The sequence below is a fragment of the Eufriesea mexicana genome, unplaced genomic scaffold (assembly GCF_001483705.2).
Source record: "Eufriesea mexicana isolate 0111107269 unplaced genomic scaffold, ASM148370v2 scaffold2467, whole genome shotgun sequence".
NCBI lineage: Eukaryota > Metazoa > Arthropoda > Insecta > Hymenoptera > Apidae > Eufriesea > Eufriesea mexicana.
The window spans coordinates 1,345,334-1,367,461 of record NW_016910588.1 but is presented as its reverse complement, the minus strand read 5'-3'; the positions used below and the strand labels follow the sequence as shown (position 1 = coordinate 1,367,461).

General features: G+C 31.5%; 1 protein-coding gene across 8 annotated transcripts in view; it reads right to left on the bottom strand.

The window, feature by feature from the left end:
• The window catches only part of LOC108550091 (uncharacterized), a 195,278-nt gene that overhangs the window by 19,143 nt on the left and 154,007 nt on the right, over positions 1-22,128 (bottom strand). For all 8 annotated transcript variants that reach the window (XM_017903715.1, XM_017903716.1, XM_017903717.1 and 5 more), the window contains one exon: positions 3,007-3,100. In XM_017903715.1, coding sequence (XP_017759204.1) covers positions 3,007-3,100 — 94 coding nt within the window. The remainder of the gene's footprint in view (positions 1-3,006; positions 3,101-22,128) is intronic.

The following is a 22,128-nucleotide window of genomic DNA, read 5'->3' as shown; positions in this document are numbered from 1 at the left end:
TGTATAAACTTTCTGTAACAGAATTATTTTACTTTTATGTATATTATGTATATAATAATATAATACTATATACAATAAATTAATATTATATTATTTACTAATATTATTTATAATATTATATGTGTATATGACATGGTATTAATATATATACAAAATCATCTAGTACATATAATATACATATATAATTACGACTAAAATATATATAATAATATAATATTATTGTACAGTATATTATATGTATTATATTAGTAGTTCCAATCTTTTTTTTCGAATACCATTTGATTAATATATGATCAGATCACGTACCACTCTGTAGAAGTACATTAATTGTAGCATAACACACTATACGTAATTTTTAAATTCGATAGGCTTTGGATTAGCTCACGTACTAGCTGTATCACATTATAATTAATTATACAAGTACTTAAACGTCCATGAGTATATTTTTGAGTAATGACTACTTAAATATACTATAGAGTGTCTAGGGTACCGTAACGAAAGGGTCAATGATATCTTTTAATCGATGTTTCCTAACCTAATTCCAAGAATATGAAAAAACGATGATATGTTGCTTGCTGATACAATAATGCACATATGATTCACCGGAAATTGAGCTATCTTGGATTTAAAAGCGAAGAAAATTTTACACTGTTGTGAAAATTAATTACTCTTAATATTTTCAAATATTTCAAATATAGCACGTTTTACTTGCGGCCGCTAGTGCAACGCAAGATGATTGTCGTTAGGCTTTTACTGAATCTACACGTTCCGATCTAAACAATTAATCATACGCGAAGTGGGTTAAGTCGCGTATAATCTAAGTGTTTCAACATTGTTTGTAACGTAAAGATGTTAAGTCGAATGAGTAAGATTCTCGAATGAAAAGCAGTGATGCATCATACAAAGAATAAACTATGAAATATACCGAGTACTCTTAATTACTCGTTACTCTAGATTTCTTCTACAAATGTCTTTCTGACTCACATTTTCCTTTTTCAAGTAAAATTTAAGTATAATTCTTGTATTCTGCAATTACACGAATTAATAAAAGGATAAAGAATTATAATATGGTAATGAATACCTTATAACAAATATAATATTTACAATTATAAGTATAATATAATATAATAATAAAATAACAATGTAATACTACGACATGAGTATAATATCGTCTATGGAATTTTTCGAAAATCTCTGAATTAGAAATTTCTTGTAAAAGAATAATAATTTTCTCTGCTAAAACTTCATTTCCTGCTATACGAACAACCGATAAGAAAAGCCACGTCAATAGACACCATTACAAACAAATCGTTCTGGGAATAGAAAATATATCTGCATTTAGTAGCACAGGAACTGATTTCATTCGCTTTTATCATGAAATCAAGAAAACGTTTATACACATTTCATTTCTAAGGTGGATTACCCGTTCGATTATTCATTCATTTCCTCCATCATTAACACTTAATAAGTTTTAATTACGTTACTTAATTACATCTCGTTCGCGTATCACAGCTTCGTATACCATACGAATTAATGGCATTGCATTTTTCCCGATAATTTTACACCGCTACTACGACGTAGTTTACGCACGTGTCTGCATTCGATGGCGTTACTAACTGCCATTGTTACTTCATGGTTAACACGCGCGCGCACACGAGACAGAGAGGGGGGAGAGAAACAGAGAGATGACCTTAATTGGACAGAGCTTTAGTAGATGAATGCACGCTATTTGTTGATGCATGTTCAATGAAACGCGATTAATGCTTAAAAGGACTGTTGAACTCCATCCAATTGTGTACTTTCTATTTTTAATATTCCGCGCTACGTTCTTCCTCTCTACATTCTTTTGTGTACTCGTTCAACTGATTTATCACAACGTTCGTTAACCTTTTTATCTCTTTCCGTGTTTTATGTATCTCGAAATAAGAAGCTCTCCAACGCTGCTGTATCACTATTCGTATTCGTAATCTATTTCTCGCATCGAAGACTTACGGGTGCTGCTTGAGAAAGTGAAGTTAGTTGTTGTCTCGGATATAAAATACTCTGAAATATCCATAGTGTTAAATGATTTCGAATATATGTATAGATAACAAGAGATATCTAAGTTTTTATTTTGTTAGATTTTATATTCGGTACCGATAATACACTTTAAGAAATTCAGAGTATTTTCGTGTTTTTATTATAAAGTATTAACTATTCTTTTTTTTCTTTTTTAACCCTTTGCACTCTTGGAGAATGCGACTCTCGGTTGCCATTTAATCAGATTCTAAATATCGATGTTAATTAACCCTCGCGAAACGGTAAACGGTGCTTTCTTTTATGTACTGTGACGAAGCTGCATGCGTTAGTGCTGACGCTTGGAGCTCGAAAATTTGAGCGTAGGAGTGGTGGGAGTAGTGGAATAAGGGTGGGGGGTGTCGAGCATGATTAGTGGAATATCAGTGTGGGGGGTCTCGAGAGACCTCCTGTTACCGTTGAGCGAGGAGACTGCTCTGAGGGTTATAATATGTGGGGGTTTTCGTTCCATGGTTAGGTTAGGTTGGTAATGCTTGGTGTGCAGTGCTGCTATAAGGAACGAGAGGGAAAGGGAGGGGATACGTTTTCGTCCTAGGACCTGATGATAATTGGACTCGTCACAGTAAGACTACCTATATCAGGCTCTGCTTTAAACACTATTGAACACTATTGGAATGTCGGGAAGTTGTATATATACTAAGCAAAGGGTTCACCCAGGACTTGCAAGAAAGTCCCCGAACCTCCTTGAAGGTGGAGTCCATCTATTGGCGAGAGTGAGAACTATGCTCGCCACAAATATATCGAATTTAAAATTACCCAACGATCCTTGAAATGTCGAAGTAAAATAATTCTACGTGCTAATTTGCATACGATTTCTTATTTACCGTTTGAAAAATATTGTCGAATTTATGGCAGGAAGTCTTCGAATTACTATTTTTCTGTAAAAAGCCGCCGAGTGCAAAGGGTTAACAGTGTCATGTATTTTATTACCTGATCGTTACAGCCAGAAGAACGATGATGACGCCGACTAACACCAAAGCGAGTAGTACGCCGCATATCATGTACATGTTGTCGACAGCAGGATCTGCATAAACAGAAAATTAATCTTTATTACGAGTACATCTGAAATATCTAATCGTATGGGTGTAACAGTCTAACGATATCTAAAAAGCGCCATTGCTTTTATAATTATGCTCATTATCGCGGAGATTCGAAAATAAATTTGTTTTTCGTTTACGATATGGTCGTGTTATGATTAAGGAGCTTTTAACGTGCTTTTTGTATCATCTTGGGTTTTGTATCGTTAATATTTATTTACACATGTACAAAGAAAATCTGTGAAAATATTCCAATGTGAAAATTATGTATACTGTAAAAATTTTCTTTTTTAATGTCAAAATTAGATTTATAAAGTTTATTTCCCAATTTTAATAATAACAGCTCGAGTATTTTTACAAATATTTTGGAATGTAAGTGCCATTTTATTTGACATGATATAAAGTTGAATACTAAAAAATACTAAATAATATTAAAACGCACTAATAATAATAAATAATAGTGAAAATACTAAATAATATTATAATGTATTAATAACAGTAAATAATACTAAAAAATTCTAAAATAAATATTACTGATACTATATAGTATTAAAAATATTACAGTTAATTAAGCGTTAAACGTGATTAGAACAATTTATGGTATAATATTTCGCATATTTAATTAATGTCTATAATAAAATTACAGTTTCTTGACTAACCCCTTTTCTCGTATCATAAAATTTTTAATTTTAGGCTTATTTGAGTATATTATGGTTTATAGATGCACGGAACAAATACCACATTGTATTATTCCGTACAACGTCATTTCGTCATTGTTTCATACAACAAGCTTTGTAAGGATTTTGTAATAAATATATATTTTTATGACGTCATTCTATAGTCCATTAGAATGACCCGCAGTGTTCATTCATCCCTGCGTGCGGCTTTCAAAAGTAGCCCCTTAGGTATAGTAAATCGATATACCTATAACCCATTGCATATGACGTCATCAATATATGACGCCACATATCACGTATGAAATTGTGACGTTATTCTTATTCGTAAATATTAATGAACCATGACAGATGATAACGTTTTACACCATAAATATATCTTTAACAAAAATAATTTTATTTAATACGTTTACATAATGAAAGAGAAAAACATACTCTTCATTTCTAGTTTATTTTATTGTAATAATATAGTTGTACAAATAATGTTGTACGAATAAAGATAGAGAAAAAAGATTCTCGTGCCATTTATTATACTAAATTGTACATCATGTCTTTTTATTTGCTTTACTTTCTAGGTTATAATTTAGATCTTTGATATACTATATTACGCCTATATGAAAACGTATGACCTTCCTCGAGGTCTTACAGCTTATAGGTTATGTTTGTTTCCTTGTCAACGAAATGTATTACAAACCTTCAAATTATATAACAAGGATCGATAAATATGTTGAATATTTATCGATTTTAAAGCTTTAACGTAACATCTGTTTTTAAATGTTTAAGTATTTTTTATATATTAAAATAATATATTGTTTTAATTTTTAATATTTTTTTCAATTTTTAGTAAAATACGACTCTTTCATGCTCAATTTGAATCTGTTAACATATATACAATTTTTATAATCATAATATATTTATGATATAATTATAATTATATAAAATACATAATATAATTTGTACATAATGTATTAAATTATATTAAATTTAAATATATTAAATAATACTTAATATAGTAAACATATATGTAATATATTAAGTTATATCAACTATAATATACATGATATTAATTATAGACAATCATTTATTATGATTATGTATACATGATGCATTGTTTAAAATATATTAATTATTTAAGTTAATTCTTTACTTTAATGTATACATGCTTGTTACAAATAATAATTTATACAATCTTATAATTAAGATTCATTGTAATATACTATAATAATAATAATAATGTAAATATAAAATATAAATTGTATCAAATAACTGTCAATAATTTGAAATTAATCAACAAATACATAAACAAAATACAACATCGTTTCATATCCTACTTTAAAGAGTTTAAAAAATTTCATCTCTTTATTACACACGAACATTCTTTATTGCCGAATTCTTTATTACACACGATAATTAAATTTTACTTATTAATCGTCACTTACATAACCTAAAAAGGTTTTAAAATAATATTAGAATTTTCAATTCTTTAAAATACCCGTATTTGTATATCATAATTTTAAATCCACATTATTACCAATAAATTTACTGTGGTAAAAGCGACAGGAGGTAGTTAAACGTGGCCAATTCACATGGGGGTTTCAGTACCTTGCTACCTTCAACTGGCAGTGAAAGTTCCATTCTGATTTTTCTTCACTTCGTACTGCCCATAAACGTTCGAAAGTTACACGTTTCTTATTGCTGGCAGTAAAACAGACATATAATAATACACCTGTATTATTATACGACCAGAATTTCGAGGATTTTAGTTCGTGACATGTTCAATAGTAATTGGCTCCAGAGTTTTCCGTGAATCTACCATCTAACCTAATTTACGCTTTAATGACTCATAGTGGGACACGGTTTATGATTCCTTCCCTCGAACAGAGAATTAGAAGTTCGTAAACAGTTAAGGATTACGTTGCAGTTTTCTTCACGATTTTCAAAGTTATTGAAATGGACTTTATGACGCGATTACCGTACCTTTTTACTAACTGACGACAAACCATCGTGCGCCTGCGCAGTTGAGGCTTTACGCGACAGTCGGGTAAATAAAGTTCGATGAATATACGTATACGTGTATGTATATATATATACTTCATGGTTGACCTAACAAAACTCAAGGAACCCTAACCGCATCACTTAATTAAAGGACTAGTTCATAAACTTTTATACAGGGTGTCCTGTTATTATCTATCTACGTAATTATTTTTCTAGTTATTTATTGTCCAGAAAAATTGTTTCTAAATGGAACTTATTCTCTTTGTCAGGGAATATCTTGTTATAAATTCAAGTCTTATCCAGATGGCGCTGTTTCAGCTTTCTAAATGAAACTATATACGCTCGTTTAGTTTGATATATAGTCCATTCAAAAGAATTTATTGATCTATATGCTGGTCTCTCAAGGTCATTTAAGCTTATTTATCATCGTTTATGTTCCTCATTCGCTGAATAAATAAAAAATCAATTTTCCTTTCACACTTTTTACATAAAGGCAGTGTTTTCCTGTACAAGTATATAGAGTCTGGAATACATATTTTTCGGATATTTATAGGATATTGAAGGAGGTTAAGACGAATGATTCAAACAGGAGATCATTTTACGCATTAAAATGATTTTTTATTGCATACGATATATATTTATAATTTTATCAGGTACGTCTTCACTTGTATAATCCTCGACTTGTTTATACGACTATTAATACCCTGTCATTTTAATGACTCTCATAATTCTATCCACTCATTCAGAATATCAACTGATCAATAATGAACTGTTGAATATTTTTCTTTTTTAGTAATACTAGAATTATTAAATTACACAAAATGACTGGTTTCTGATTCTTTCTTTTTTTTCAGTTGTTGAAAATATGTAATTATTTCTGACAAAATTAACGTTAATTTTTAGTCAAACATAAACTTAATGATATACAGGGTGTCCCAGCAAAGGTAGTACAATCGGGAAGGGGATTCTACACACAGAAAGGAATGGAAAATGAAAAAAAAAATTTTTTATTCAAAGCTTCGTTTTCGAGAATATCGACTTTGAATATTCACCGATTACACGTGCATTTAACTTTGGTTTAGATATCTCGAAAACGAAGCTTCGAATAAAAATATTTTATTCTTTTTCTCGATTCCTTCCTGTGCGTAGAATCATCCCCTTCCCGGTTGTACTACCATTGTTGGGACACCCTGTATATCTACTTATTCCCGTTATACCACATTTTATAATTATTTTCTATACGTAGTATATGTACATTTCGATATATTTTATGTTCAGTGGTATATTTATCTGTAGAATATTTAGGTACACGTTACAGGTGAAAAGTTGTGGTGTTAAGAATTAAAGAATTATTGGATTCTAACGGTATCGCACTTTGAATCTGCAATACTACACTGGTATCTACAACTTTGTCTCCCGGTTTGAAAAGAGTTTCATTATCTTTAGCATGCGCCGTTTGTGTTGTCAGTTGCAAGTATGGTATTACAGTTACAGACACCAAAAGTAAACACCGCATCTGTGTATTCATGATTACTGCACCGTGTCACTACAAAAGCCATACTGATATCTTCTGATAATTCAATCCGACAGCAAAGGAGCATAATTGATAGGAGGCAAAGCATGCCAATGTTTATAAACATAAAAACAACCGAGACTATATGTATATGTATAATGCAATGTACATATAGTTATTACATTATAGTACAGTTAGCCCTCTTACAACACGGCATCCTATAACACGGTTTCACTATAACACGATTCATAATTTGCGGGAATCCTCCTACAACACGGTTTCGCTCTAACACGATAAAAAAATTGCAAAAACTTTTGTACAACACTGTACTTCTACAGCCATGACGAAGCTTGCCGTCTTTAAAGATACAGTATTGCAGAAAATTTTTGTCTTGTGTTGTACATACATTTATATTTTTAATAAAAATTAAGTTGTTTATGTAGAATTAAAAAAAAAATTGTTTTTAATAAGTTTTCGGAACGTAACTTCCCTTTTTATACTTGCTCTGGGTCTCATACAACACGGTTTCACACAACGCGGCATTTTCTAGGAACCTATCTGCGTGTTATAGGAGAGTTACCTGTATATAGTATAAATATATATAGTGGATATAATATAACAACTATAATATATATACTATATATACTACTATAATAATTATAATAAAATAACTATATAATATTATATGATACTATATAATAACTATATAATAACATCTTTGGGGAAATACTGCGTGTTCGAGGAAAGAAGGCACACCGTGTTTACATCCTCACGATTGATTAACACCGCTGATTCTCCCTTGATCACAGGCATTGGCCACTATTGGCCGAAAATGGCGACGAAAATTATCGGCAGATCATAACGAGAATAAGCTAGGATATGGTGACATCGACGTAGTCTTTGAAACTGTAACACTTTACCGACCGGAAGCCTATTAATCGGCTTTGGGGTACGTTGCTCAGTTGCGTTAGTTGCGTTGATTTGTAAGCTCCCACATTGTTACGGCCCTAGGACCGCAATGCCCCAGGTCAAGTGGAGGACTGTTTTATGTCCTTAGCGTCTGTCTTTTTTACAAATTTATCTGAACAAACGAAACGCACAGATATTCCCGTGCGACAGTCTAAACCGAAACAGAGCCGGCGCCAGGGAGAATCTGAGCGGCCAGTCGGACGTACTTACGTATGCCGTTGAAGCGCTAGCGGTCGGTAAAGTAACCGTTTGAGTCCCAGAGGGCTTTGAAAAAACACTATACCGAATCCCAAGCAGTGCGACCGCGCTGCCTCTAAGTGGGTATACCTTTACCCAAGCAGCGCGAAAGCGCTTCTTCTATTTTATGCCGAGAAATCCCAAGCGGCGTGATAGCACTTCGTTTATATTATGGCGATGAATGGCCAAGTGGCGTGATAGTGCTGCGACTTCAATAGTCGGTGACGCACCGTCAGCTGTCGAGAATGCTCGAAATGTGCTGGGTTTTTTCGACATAAAATCTGAACAGCGCGATCGCGCTGCTTGGGACACAAACGGTTAAGAAACAGAAAATTAACGTCCATGCTGCCATATCCTATCTCACTCGGTCTCACTATGGCCCGCCGATGATCTTCGTCACCTTTCGGCCAATAACGGTCACTATCTGTGATGATGGGAGTGTCAGCGCAGTCCGTTAGCCGTGAGAATGTAAATACGTTGTGCCTCCTTTCCTCGTACGCACTATACATTATGCGTTATTCTATATAGTATAAAATAATATATAGTCAGGGCCGGAACGAGGTAGGTTCAGCGCGTTCACCGGAACCCGGCTCCGCGTTTTGAAAGGCCCCGCGGTCTACGAAAACTCGTCAGACATTTTGCAGGGCCCCCTGTATAGTAGATTGAATATTCGGGTGTGTGTAGAAAATACAATCGCGTAATCCATTAATCGATTATGGATTAATTGGATATGGTACAGCTTGCTGTACACTGACACGAGTGCAAGATTTTCTCTCCCATCTTTGCATTGAAATATTTCGTTGCAGCGTGTTCTAAACGTTGACATTAAATGTTGACATTAAAGATTGATACGACTGCAACACGGATGCGGAAGATATTGGGTGTTAAGGAAATCAGCCAATTAGAAAACACCGATTTTGATTAACTTTTTAGGGAATGACGATACCGTACCATTTACCGATACCATATCGGATTTAAACGCGTATTCTGGCTCCGCAAAATTTTTGAACCTGGCCCCGCGAAAAGTTACGCCGGCCATGCTAAGCACCTAAGTACATCGGTGCTGGTATGAGGGAATTTTTGGATGATAAAACACACGCTTCTCTATTTTAATTTTCATACATTTCGAATCTGAGAAACTGTATATATTACCTGTATAAAATAATAGTAGTAATAAATGATTAATTTTGTTAATCCTTGAAATACCATTTCGGTGGTATTATTACTCGTCAGGAAAAATCATATTGCTGACCTCGTGTCCAGGTAAAACGCGATGGAACCTTGAAACTTGACCCTCATATATTCTAAGTAAATCATATCGGATTTTGTTGGAATGCTAAAGACATAAGTCGAGATATCTTGTATATAACGTCGATGTTAAAATGTTTTTGATTATTACATACTAATGTATGATTCTGTACGTGTCGATCGCCAGCCAAATTCCTTTGTTCAAACGAATCAGTCTCTAAGCAATCGTTGTATAACACACACCGATCGAGTTACCAATTATTAAAGCGTTGCCTTTCTATAATTAATGTTCCTTCCTTTTTAACTTCACTGCCATCCCAAATTCTATCAGATTTGAAGGTGAATTCTGACTCCGCAAAATTTTTGAACCTGGCCCCGTGAAAAGTCACGCCGGCCCTGTATATAGTACGTGTATTATATATTATACAGTATCTATTATTACATGATGTATATAGTAAAGTATAAGATAATATGCATGCAAGAACTTGTATCAAGTATACTGCTGAATGACACTATATATTATAAAATTTGACACCAAAAGTAGATGAAACGATTTTAGGAACTTTAATATATGTACATACATACTTTTCATTGAACTGAAACGTAAAGAATACAAGTAGCATTGAATATGCACTTTATCTACTGCCACGGTATTCATAACTGTTTTCTGAGTTACATCGCAAACGAAACAATAAGTGGCAAGAAATTTTCAAAATTAAACGGCGACGTTATAAACACGATAAAGTGTACTAACATACCTCAATATGAAATATTATCGTGAACCGTGAAATTAGAAACACAGAATTTTTTACTACACTTAGTGAATAACAGGTAATTAACACTGTTTAATGAAAGGGATGTTTAAATGTTTGGAATAATTTCTGGCTATGTACGAAAATAGCTAATTTGCGAAGTTTTTGAATTTTTATATAAACCAAATTTGTATGAGATTTAGGATATTAACCTTTTGCACTCGAGAGGTTAGCTTCAGTCACCATTTTGTAAAATTTGGAAGATCGATGTTAATTAATATAGCAAATTTAATGTAATGTAACAGTGTGTAAGGTATCGAAATCATATAATTCTACAATTCTATTATTATACAATTCTTTATTTGCTGCTCAAAAAAGTATTGTCAGTTTTTTGGTAGAGAATCTTTGAATTTCTACTCTTCCCTAGCCAAAAAATCGTCGAGTGTAAAGGGTTAATAGTCATTTTGAGAATGTCTGTGTGTGTCGATTGGCATTCTTGTCTGTGATCTTCTTAATCCGTGATCTATATAACAGTGATTCTTTTTTCATAAAAATATTATTAGATACTTTTTTTTAATGATAATTAAATGTTATTATGAATGAAAAGATGTTTGTTCAGGTTAAATTCCACGTTTTATTATTTTGATGTTCATACGTGGTGAAAAATATAACGTATTGACCCTTCTTAATCAGTGTACATATTAAAATGAAAACAACAGTATACGAGTACTTGTAATCATTATATATTAAAAATATTGTAATCTGAAATATTTTAGAGACTCTGAAGGAAAGAAAATAAAGAAGCGTAAATTATTTATTTTTATGTGATTCGAAATGAATATCATATAATATTAATAATATTTATAATTTTAACAATTTTATACTTATTTTTATTAATTTTGTAGTATTCTCATTTGTAAATTGGAGTAAATATTAAAATTAATTAAATAATGATTAAATAAGAAATGCATTTTGCAGAAAAGAAATTATTCATATAAGTAATATATAATCTATATATATATATATATTAATTAATTATTATTGATTTTATATTTGTAAAATTGGAAATTTAACAAAATTTACCGAATAATAACTAAATAGTAGAAACCATATCTTGTAGGAAAGAAATGGTTGATGAATTTATATAATGCATAATAGTTGTTTTTCTCCTAATGTTTATAATGACTTATGCACTGCCTACTTTATTTCACAAATTTAAAAATTGATTAAATAATAATAAATAAATAACAATAACAATAATAGATTGATAAATAACAACAACAGATATATACTTGCCTAAAAGAAATTGGTATTATATACATATTTCAGTGTACCTGTCAATGATTTCTTTTCTACCAGGTATATATGTTCTTATTTCATTTCTATTTAACCAATTCCATTATCTATTCAACTTCACAAGTACAAAATTATGTATATATGTAATTAAATGTAATTAAATTAACAAAACAATAAACAAAACCAGATATATACTTGCCTAAAAGAAACTGCTATTATATACATGTTTCAATGTACCTATCAATGATTTCTTTTCTATCAAATATATATATTTTTATTTTATTTCTATTTAACCAATTCTATTATCTATTCAACTTCACAAGTACAAAATTATGTATATATATAATTTAATGTAATTCATTAATAATATTTCTATAAATAATATAATTTATATATGTATAAATTATATATGTATGTATAATATTTTACATTTCTTCCACATACTAGATAGTGATACATTTCTTGTAGTAGCTAAGTAAATAGTGATGTATTTCTCGCAATATCTATGACGACTTATAGATATTACTAACTCATACTATATTGCTAATACATTTCTGACTCATGCATATTTATTTTGTATGCATAAAGCGTTCCATACATCATTGGTAAGTATATTTAATATATTCTTTAGATAGTGCGGGTGATCAATATACCACATAAAGAAGTCTTTAAAATGTCTGCATTGCACTTTAATGTCAGCGTATGTATCGATCGACATAACCTAACCACAAGAAGTATAAAAACGGTTAACCTTCCCTGATGAGGAAGGATTTTTTTATAATATGACGTAGCTAAATTCTGTAAGCATTCTTGTTTCACGTGTTTCGTATGATCGTCTTTTAATAACAGTACAAGTACAGTTAAACGTGATCTCTTCGTATTTCCCGCCATTTTCTACCATTTTACGAAATTACAGTTTCCAATAGAAAATTGTATACGATGATAAAAATTGTTAACTTCTTCAGAATTTTTCTGAAAAATTTCATTAAATATGTATTAGACACATAAATAGAAATTTTAAATAAAAATTAAAAACTTTTTAAATAAAAAATTTTTCTTTTTTTTGGAAATTATGCTTTTTATGTGAAACATGTAATTTCAAGCGTTTATTTATTTGTAGCGAACTGTAATTAACGTATCACTGGTAGTAAACAATGATAATGTTCAAAATAGCCTAATTCTTTGAACTATGTTAAATCTTTTTATGTAATATGAAATAAGATACGACTAATTTTTCATTTCTTACTCTTGAAACATAATTGCCATTATATGTCAATTTTATTTAGTAAATTTACCTTATTAAATCTTTGTGTTATAATAACGAGCCTGACTCGTGAGCTTTTCATACTAATTGTAAACCACACAAAGATGAGTCACTTTCGTCGTGTAAGTGAAAATATGCTTAACGTGTTTCAACACAAATAAAATTTGTATAAATTCTAAAAATTTTTATAATTTTGTCATGAACGATATGAATATACAGGGTGTCTCCGACAATTTCGATCGATCTTTTTCTCTTTTCTAAACGGTAAATATTAGAGAAAAATGAAAGAGGAAAAGATTATAGCATATTTCACTGGCAATACGATAGATTACTCCAACTTTTTATATTTGCAATATTCTTCGAGAAACGAAGGTAACCTTCACATTGTTAAATGGAACGTTGCATATCTTTTTATATCGTATAAAAGCGTTCGTTCAGACGAGTTCCTGTGATATACTATGTCCTTCTAGATTATACGACGTCAGAAATAACAGAAATGAATTTAACATTTCGTAACAATTTATTTATTAGTATGTTTTGGTGATAAGACTGCATTTATTGTTCAATTTGACTAGCTAAAATTCGACATTTCTCCATTGTACAATTTTTTATAATTAAGTCAGTAATGCAAGGATGAAATCTTCCATCATCTAGTGCATAATTGATTTTTCTCAATTAATTATATTGTTTATAGAAAAATTACTGTTCCTTTCAGCTTTTTATGTAAAAAGGAGAAACAGAAAGCAACGGTTGTTATAAATAGATTGTTCAATAGAAATATAATAATAAAATGGTAAAATATAATAACAATAATATAATGCGTGTAACATATATATATAATATATAAATAATAAAATATGTAAAATAATATAATAACGATATATAATAACAATATTGTAAGAATGTACGTGGGAATGAAATATAAGGACATGAGTTTGGATAGTAAACTGTTAGAAGTTGTCGCTTATCCAGTTATCCAACCTCCGCAAGGGCGATGGGGATAAAACATCCACACCCCCCCCCCCTATGGAGGGGTTGGGATACGCCCAACCAGCGCGAACCGAAAGTGCTAAGAACACAATCAGTCCTGCCAATTTGTCTAACTGGGATGCTAGCCCCAGTCGACTCCCTTGGTGTTGGGATGGGACCTTTCTAAATCCCTACTGCCTCAGGAGGACAGCACCCGAGCTGTACGATGCGCAACTCTCACGCCGGGCTTCGAGAGCCCTTGCCTGCGATGTAGGCTTCAACCACTGCTACCACGAGGCCAACCCAGCGACCAACGGGCGGACTGCCATTCGACAGCCGGCCCAGGGCTAAATCGGTCTCCCGTGGTACCGGTGATCACGGGCGTACCGGTCGTCCCGTTCGTGGCGAACCACTACCGTTCTGAGGCTGCTAGCCCACCTCGATGTAGGTGCACGTCAGCTAGGCACCGTGGGGTCGCCAATCCCATACTACGGCCGACCAAGGTCCACCGTAGCCCCTGCGGGGTGAAATATAAGGTCAGCCCTGAAAGAATGTTAAGTGTGTTTGGGCTTGGAAAGAAAGTGACCGCGTGCAAGAGGATCGAATGTAAGGGATGTTTATGACAGAGCCGAATGCGATAAACGAGTGAAAGTCTATGAATGCCCCTGAGCGTTTAGGATACGTGACCGACCGATTGAGGAAGAGAACGTGGGTATAGATGAGGACAGAATGAATGGTTTAAATAAGGACAGAAGGGCGCGGGCAAGACAGTTGCTTTAGGACAGTTACTTAGAGACAGTTGTTAGACACTCGTTAGAGAGTCCTTAGTTGTTAGACAGAGTTTAGGTAGTTCTTAGAAATAGCATATTCGGCCAGTCCTTACTGTTAGGATATTATTAGTAGTACCCGCGTTACAATTCCAGAAGTGGGATTGAACGTTACAAATTCAGAAGTGGGATTAATCATTACAATATATTATATAATGGTAATAATAAAAGTCTTTCATACAGAGTCTGTAATTATTAAATTTATCAACATACAAACACTCACACATACAATAAACAGTCATACTAAGCACTACATCAATAGTAAGAAAATTTCTACAATAGCCAGCATGAACTTGGTACAAGCTGTCTATGTTGAGCGAAAATCAGAGAAATTCTGAGGACCCACAAGGCTAGTAGCGATAACAATAATTGTTGGGATTTTGAAAAGGAAATCAAAGCGTTTAGCGTGCATGGAAATAACCGTATTCAGATGTACAGCAATAGATATATAAAGTTTAATGCAAGTGAAATATATACACTTGTGGGAATGTAAAAACTGAGCTTTGAACACGCACCTATGGGTCACAATACTTTAAAAGCGTTCTACACTGTTCCGGGTTGGAGACTGACTCCTGCAAGAGACAGCAGGCCCTTTTAACACTAGATGTACGGAACTCGTCAATTTGACGGAAGGGTTGCTCCAATTATACGATGGTAACAGATTTAGTTAACTTATATTAAGACTGTTAATATTGTAATTGTTTTTAAATTAAATTAATTGTTAAAAAAAGACACGTGGTTTCCTTTACCTATCAATTTCACAGGTGTCAAATATGTAGAAATAGGTATACAGACAGCGTCCGTAAACCTAGTGTTAAACAATCACGTGTAGGAAGGATTTTAGTAACTAATCGCTTTGCTCCATGGTAACTGTTTTATTCCTTCAGTACCCTGGTCGGCTAGTGCCCCAAAAACGCATCCCTCGCTGTTTTATAGGGCATGTCCCCTGTTGCGTCCCGAACACTGCAACTCGCTCGGGGAGTTTCGCAGGGTTGTAAGGCCCGTTACGCTGATGCGGCAATGTTGCTGGGATGCGGCCCACTCTAACTTGATAGAGGTAGGCCTGGTTATTGTTGAACTGCAGAGAGTTCTATAGCAGACAGTCTCCTGCCCCGAGTTGTTGGTGGGTCTCGATGATGATAGTGTGGTCGTGATGGAGTTTTTAGGAAGAATCTTCTTGCGAATGCCTTGTCGGTGGTTTTATAAGGTTCGACTGTCTACTGATTAGTTGGTATAATATTGGGGGTATGTGCTGGCTTCAGCGTCTTTCGGTGGTGGTGGTTGTTTAAACAATCCAGGTCCTTATGCCTGTCGTCTTAAAGGGTAATATAACGGTCCAAGTCACGGTTTATCCAAGTGGTGGCTTAGGTGACAATGAGTGTATAGAAGTCAAGGGACGCTGACAATAAGGATATAAAACAGTCCTCCACTTGACCTGGGACATTGTGGTCCTAGGGTCGCAACAACTGTTAGCACTTTACCGGCCGCTCATTTCTCGCGGCCGGTGAATTTCGCGCGGGTTCTACTAGTTGCTGATGGTCATATTTACGCTATTCTTATTATTTAAAAATAACTAATATTTGAGACTAACGGAACAAGCATCTGCTTAAAGAATGTCGAGAAAAGTGAAGAGTTAAAGCAGAAGCATAGTGGAACATCATGCCGCGCTGAACCAAAGTCACGTCTGCGTGACAGCGGCCGGCAAAGTGTTAATATAACATATAATTGTTTTTAAATTAACCACTTACGCTATAAAGACGTGCCACGCACGTCGAGATGCTTTTGTTCCAAAGCCGCCAGCGACGTGTATACCACGTCGATAGGCATTTGTCGCAGAAACAAAAACCACGTGTCCGTCACGTCGGCTAACAGTTAGATCGCAGACGCGGTGCGGCGTCAATGTAACGCCTTACCGCATGTTATATTGTAGAACGCGGCAACCGAAAGTTAACCCTTTGCACTCGAGAGGCGCCCTTCAGTCGCCATTTGATAAAATTTCGAAGCTCGATATTCATTAATATATCAAATTTAAAATAATTTAACAGTGTGGGAGGTATCGAAATTAAATAATTCTACGTTAATTATTATATGATTTCTTATTTAGTGCTCAGAAAAATATCGTCAGCTTTGTAACAGAAAATCTTTGAACTTCTATTCTTCTTCAGCCAAAAATCGTCGAGTGCAAAGGGTTAAATCGTAGCGCAAGTGGTTAAACTAATCGTTAAAAAAAAAGGCACGTGGTTTCCTTTACCTGTCAATTTGACAGGTGTCCTTAGAAATAGGTATACAGATAGCGTCCGTAAACCTAGTGTAAACCCAAAAACCGACCCCTTGATGCCAGCATAGTATCGAAGATCCTTGAAGTCCTAAGGTCGGTATTGACCTGCAACCTCTAACAGGCCTGTCACCCTCCTTGCATGACCGTAGTTAATTTACAATAATAATAAAAATAATAATAAAAATAATAATAATAATAATAATAATAAATATATGGTTATACAAATTTAAATTGATACAAATAATTTGCCCAATAAACATGTAATGATAGAATAATAAAATATAATATTAAACTTTTGCACTCTGCGATCTTTTCGATACGGGAAAATAATAATTCGAAGACTTTCTGCCATAAAGTCGACGATATTTCTAAAACGGTAAATAAGAAATCGTATGCAAATTAAGATGTAGAATTATTTTACTTCGATATTCCAAGCATCGTTGAGTAATTATGAATTTGATGTATTAATTAACATGCATCTTTAGAATCTGATTAAATGGCGACTGACAGGCGCCCCTCGAGTGCAAAGGGTTAATATTGATAATTTATATATTACATATATTACATATATTACATATAGTGTGACATATGTCACATCACAAAAACATCATATGCATGTTTAATAAATTCTTTCTTATTGAAACTAAGTTTTAAAGATATGATATTTCATTTCGATATGGTGGTGATTTAAAAATTGTACATACAATATACAGGTAATATTTTTTAACTATACCGACATTGCAGTATTTTTTAACGTCAGATAAAAATTGCATTAGGATACCAATGTTATAAATACGAAAATCACGAGATTATACATCGGATTTTTACGAGCCATCTCAATTTTATTATCATGTGCAAGATTTATACTATATTATGTATTAACATATTAACATATTTTCATAACACAGTAACGTATTAATGTCACTATTACCACGGTATAATTAACATTACTATATAGTAACATCAGTAATATTATTATAATCTATTAACAGTGTATCACTATATTATATATTAAAATATTAACACATTAACATATTAATATACAGTAATATTTTTTAACTATACCATTATACATTACAATATGTATTATATGTATTATATGTATAATGTGTATACATTACAATATTTTTTAACATCAGATGAAAATTGCATTACTATACCAATGTTATAAATATGGAAATCATGAGATTATAAATCAGATTTTTACGAGCCATCTTAATTTTATTACCATGTGGAAGATTTATTCGAATATTAATTTATTCGAAGCTACTATTTACGTGACGAGCGAATGAAGTAAAATTTACGAGTTTCAAATGTTTCGTGACTAGCGATTTTTCTTGTTAGATAATCGAACTGTGACTGTCAAATCAAATTCGTCTTTTTCGACATCAATTCGGTACACGTGTTCCATATGAACACTTCAAGTATGTGTGACATGCAACATTCCATTTTATCGCGTAACCGAACACGTAATAGCGTAACGTAATGGTGGAGTTCCTCGAATAGGGGTGTATTTTTGTCCCGCTGTTGTTACATACCATCGCAGTTCTTTTCTCTTATTTTTCCGAGAGTTATTGTAAGAAAGTTACGTACACGAAAGGTACATGTCAGAACTGGTACATTTTATACAATTTTATGTTAAAATTACTAAAACTAGTTCCACGAGGAATTTTATTTGTATAAAAAGCATATTTCAAGAGTTCAATAAAATTCAAATGTTATTATTTAATTATATTCGATAAAATATTATTTGATAGCAATTAATAGCATAAAAGAATTATTATTCGGTAATTGAAAAAAAAATTCCATTTTATACAAAATATATTATAATGAAACATTATTACTGGATAATTCTAACAAAATATTCAATAATATTAGGAAATATATTACTCTATGTTATTTAATAAAATATTATTGATCAAGATTTGGAGAAAAACAATATTCAATAATTCTTGGTAAAATATTATTCTACGCTGTTTAATAAAATATCATTAATCAACAATTTGAACAAAATAATATTCGATAATATTTGATAAAATACTATTAATCGATAGTTTCAGAACAGCAATATTCAATAACATTTGATAAAACATTTAAATGACATAGAAATATTTAAAAATATAAAGAAAAAGCTGAATAACATTTAATAATTATCATTTCAATATTAATTTAAAAAAAATATTCAATAATATTAGAAAATATATTACCCTACGTTATTTAATAAAATATTACCGATCAACATTTGGAGAAGAAAGACAATATTCAATGATTCTTGGTAAAATATTATTCTACGTTGTTTAATAAAATTTCATTAATCAATAATTGGAACAAAATAATATTCGATAATATTTGATAAAATATTTAGCGATGTTGACAAAAATATTTAAAATTATAAAGAGAAAGCTGAATAACATTTAATAATTGTCATTCCAATATTAAATTCTAAAAAAATATACAATAATATTAGAAAAAATATTACTCTACGTTATTTAATAAAATATTACCGATCAACATTTGGAGAAAGACAATATTCAATAATTCTTGGAAAAGTATTATTCTACGCTGTTTAATAAAATATCATTAATCAATAATTTGAACGAAATAATATTCGAGAACAGCAATATTCAATAATATTTGATAAAATATTTAAATGTTACAAAAATATTAAAAAATATAAAGAAAAAGCTGAATAACATTGAATAATTATCATTCGAATATTCGCATTCGATAAAAATATCCAAGCAGGCATTTCCGTCCATAATCACTATACTCAGGGGATAAAGGAATAAACGCGTTCCCTGCACATAAGGTTGTGCAAAAAGTACGAAGAATTAAAAAGAAGAAATAAAAACAGAAACCGATCTCGATCTGTCACTTGTACGGGTAATGATCACCAGATAAACGCGGAATTCTTAAAAACAGGTATTCTGGCCATGAAAGACTTAAGCCTTTAGAAGGAAAACAGCCGCTACCTACGTCATCTCGTTGCCACAAAGCACCGATCTGTCTAGTTCCGCGAAGGGACAAGTATCCTCGAATTGATAATGGGATATAAGGAAGACTTTGCAACAAAGCGAATGGACTAATCTCTGGATATAGTTGCGAATCTGACAATGATTAATTAGAACTGGATGAACGCAAGAACTTTCGACAGATCGACATTTAATTCAAGGTATTCCAAGGGATATTTTATTGTACCATTCGATACGTTTCAGACATAACTCTTCCTCGGTATCTCTCACACAGCCCCTTCAGTCTTTCTAATGCCATCGTCGAATATTATTCTTCTTTACGCTCTATTCTTAGCATTTTTAACTTGATAAGGGTAAGCAAGGATTATGATAACGGATAGCTCGCGTTAAATCGCCAAAGGCTGATCATCATTCGAATGGTGGATGAAATGTGCGTTGATTATTTTTATTTAATAACTTTTAATTAACAGCTAGTCAGCTATCGATGATATTAAGTTGGAGATGATCGTACTCGTAGCAGTGGTATTAAGTTTTATCTCGTGTATTAGTTTGAAGGATTATCTCTTATGAACCGGTGTCGAATAACAAAGCACTTAGTTCGGACAAATATTGTTTCTAGTTGTTGCTCGATTATATGTAGCCATTTGGGGAAAATATTTGGGATTGATGAGAAGGAAAAGAAATGTTGGATAGTCATTCTGAAGGTTGCAAAATATTTTTAAAAATTTAACAATATATTGAATGTATTGGAAGTCTGGAAATTTATGTAAAAGATTTATTGTTGGAATGAGGGAATGTATTTAAATATGTATATATTATTTAAATAAATACCTTTATTGCAACAATAAGCTCCTCATATAATTTTGTAGACAATGCATTCAATATATTTGTTATGTATAAAATATTTTATATATGTATATATATATGGATTGCATAATATAAATGTATAGTTAGTATAAATAACATATTGATATATTAATATCAGTTATAATATAGTATATGTATCAACTATAGTAAGTATAAAAGTAGCATATTATGTTAGTATAATAATATATAATTAGATTTTTAAAAATATATAAATACACGTGTATATACTTACATTGTATAATATAATATGATAATTTTATTAAACATTATTAAATATTGTATTATTAAATATTTATTAATATAACATAGATAATATATATTATCTATATAGTACAATATAACACAGATAATACAATTTAAGAATTATATCAAATATTAATATTAGTTAATTAAATGAATACTCAATTAATATTATATTATAAATTGAAACAAGAAAGGAAATATGTATCATTTTATACATAACTGACAGTTGTAAAGAGAAAATTTTATTTTTGCATTTAGGAACTTATAAATTTCTAATCATATGTGTGAGTGTTTATATAAAATGTTTTTAAAAACATAATTAAATCAAAGAGAAAATTATTTGTCATGTAAAAGAGAATGGAAAATATAAAACAATTTTTTCTTGGTGTATGACTCTATTTTCGACGAAACTGTATTTAAATATTCATTAAGAACACGTGCACTCATTTAACGACAAATTACTTTTCGTTGTATTTATAATCAATGTCAGACAGGATTTGGAATAAATTTAACGTAATGCAAAGAAGTCAACTAATGTATTTATTTTACTGATTGAAAGACCGATGAAACTGTCGTTCTTGATATCGCATCTATAATCTAAATATATAAAAATATTTTGATCATTTTTAGTATAAATTATTTCTTTAACACGAATCAAGTGTATGTGTATTTAACAAATAATTTAAATTCGATTCTTATTAAAATGAATAATTATATAGAAAATTTTATTCTATATGTTATATTCTCTATTTATTTATTATTAATATATCAATCATTCTTTAATAACCTTTTACTACTGTATTAATATTTTTAAAATAATTTTTATTAATATATCAATATTCTATTTGAAACTAGAAAATATAACAAAAATATACTATTAAGTAACTATAGTTAGTAATATATTGTGTTAA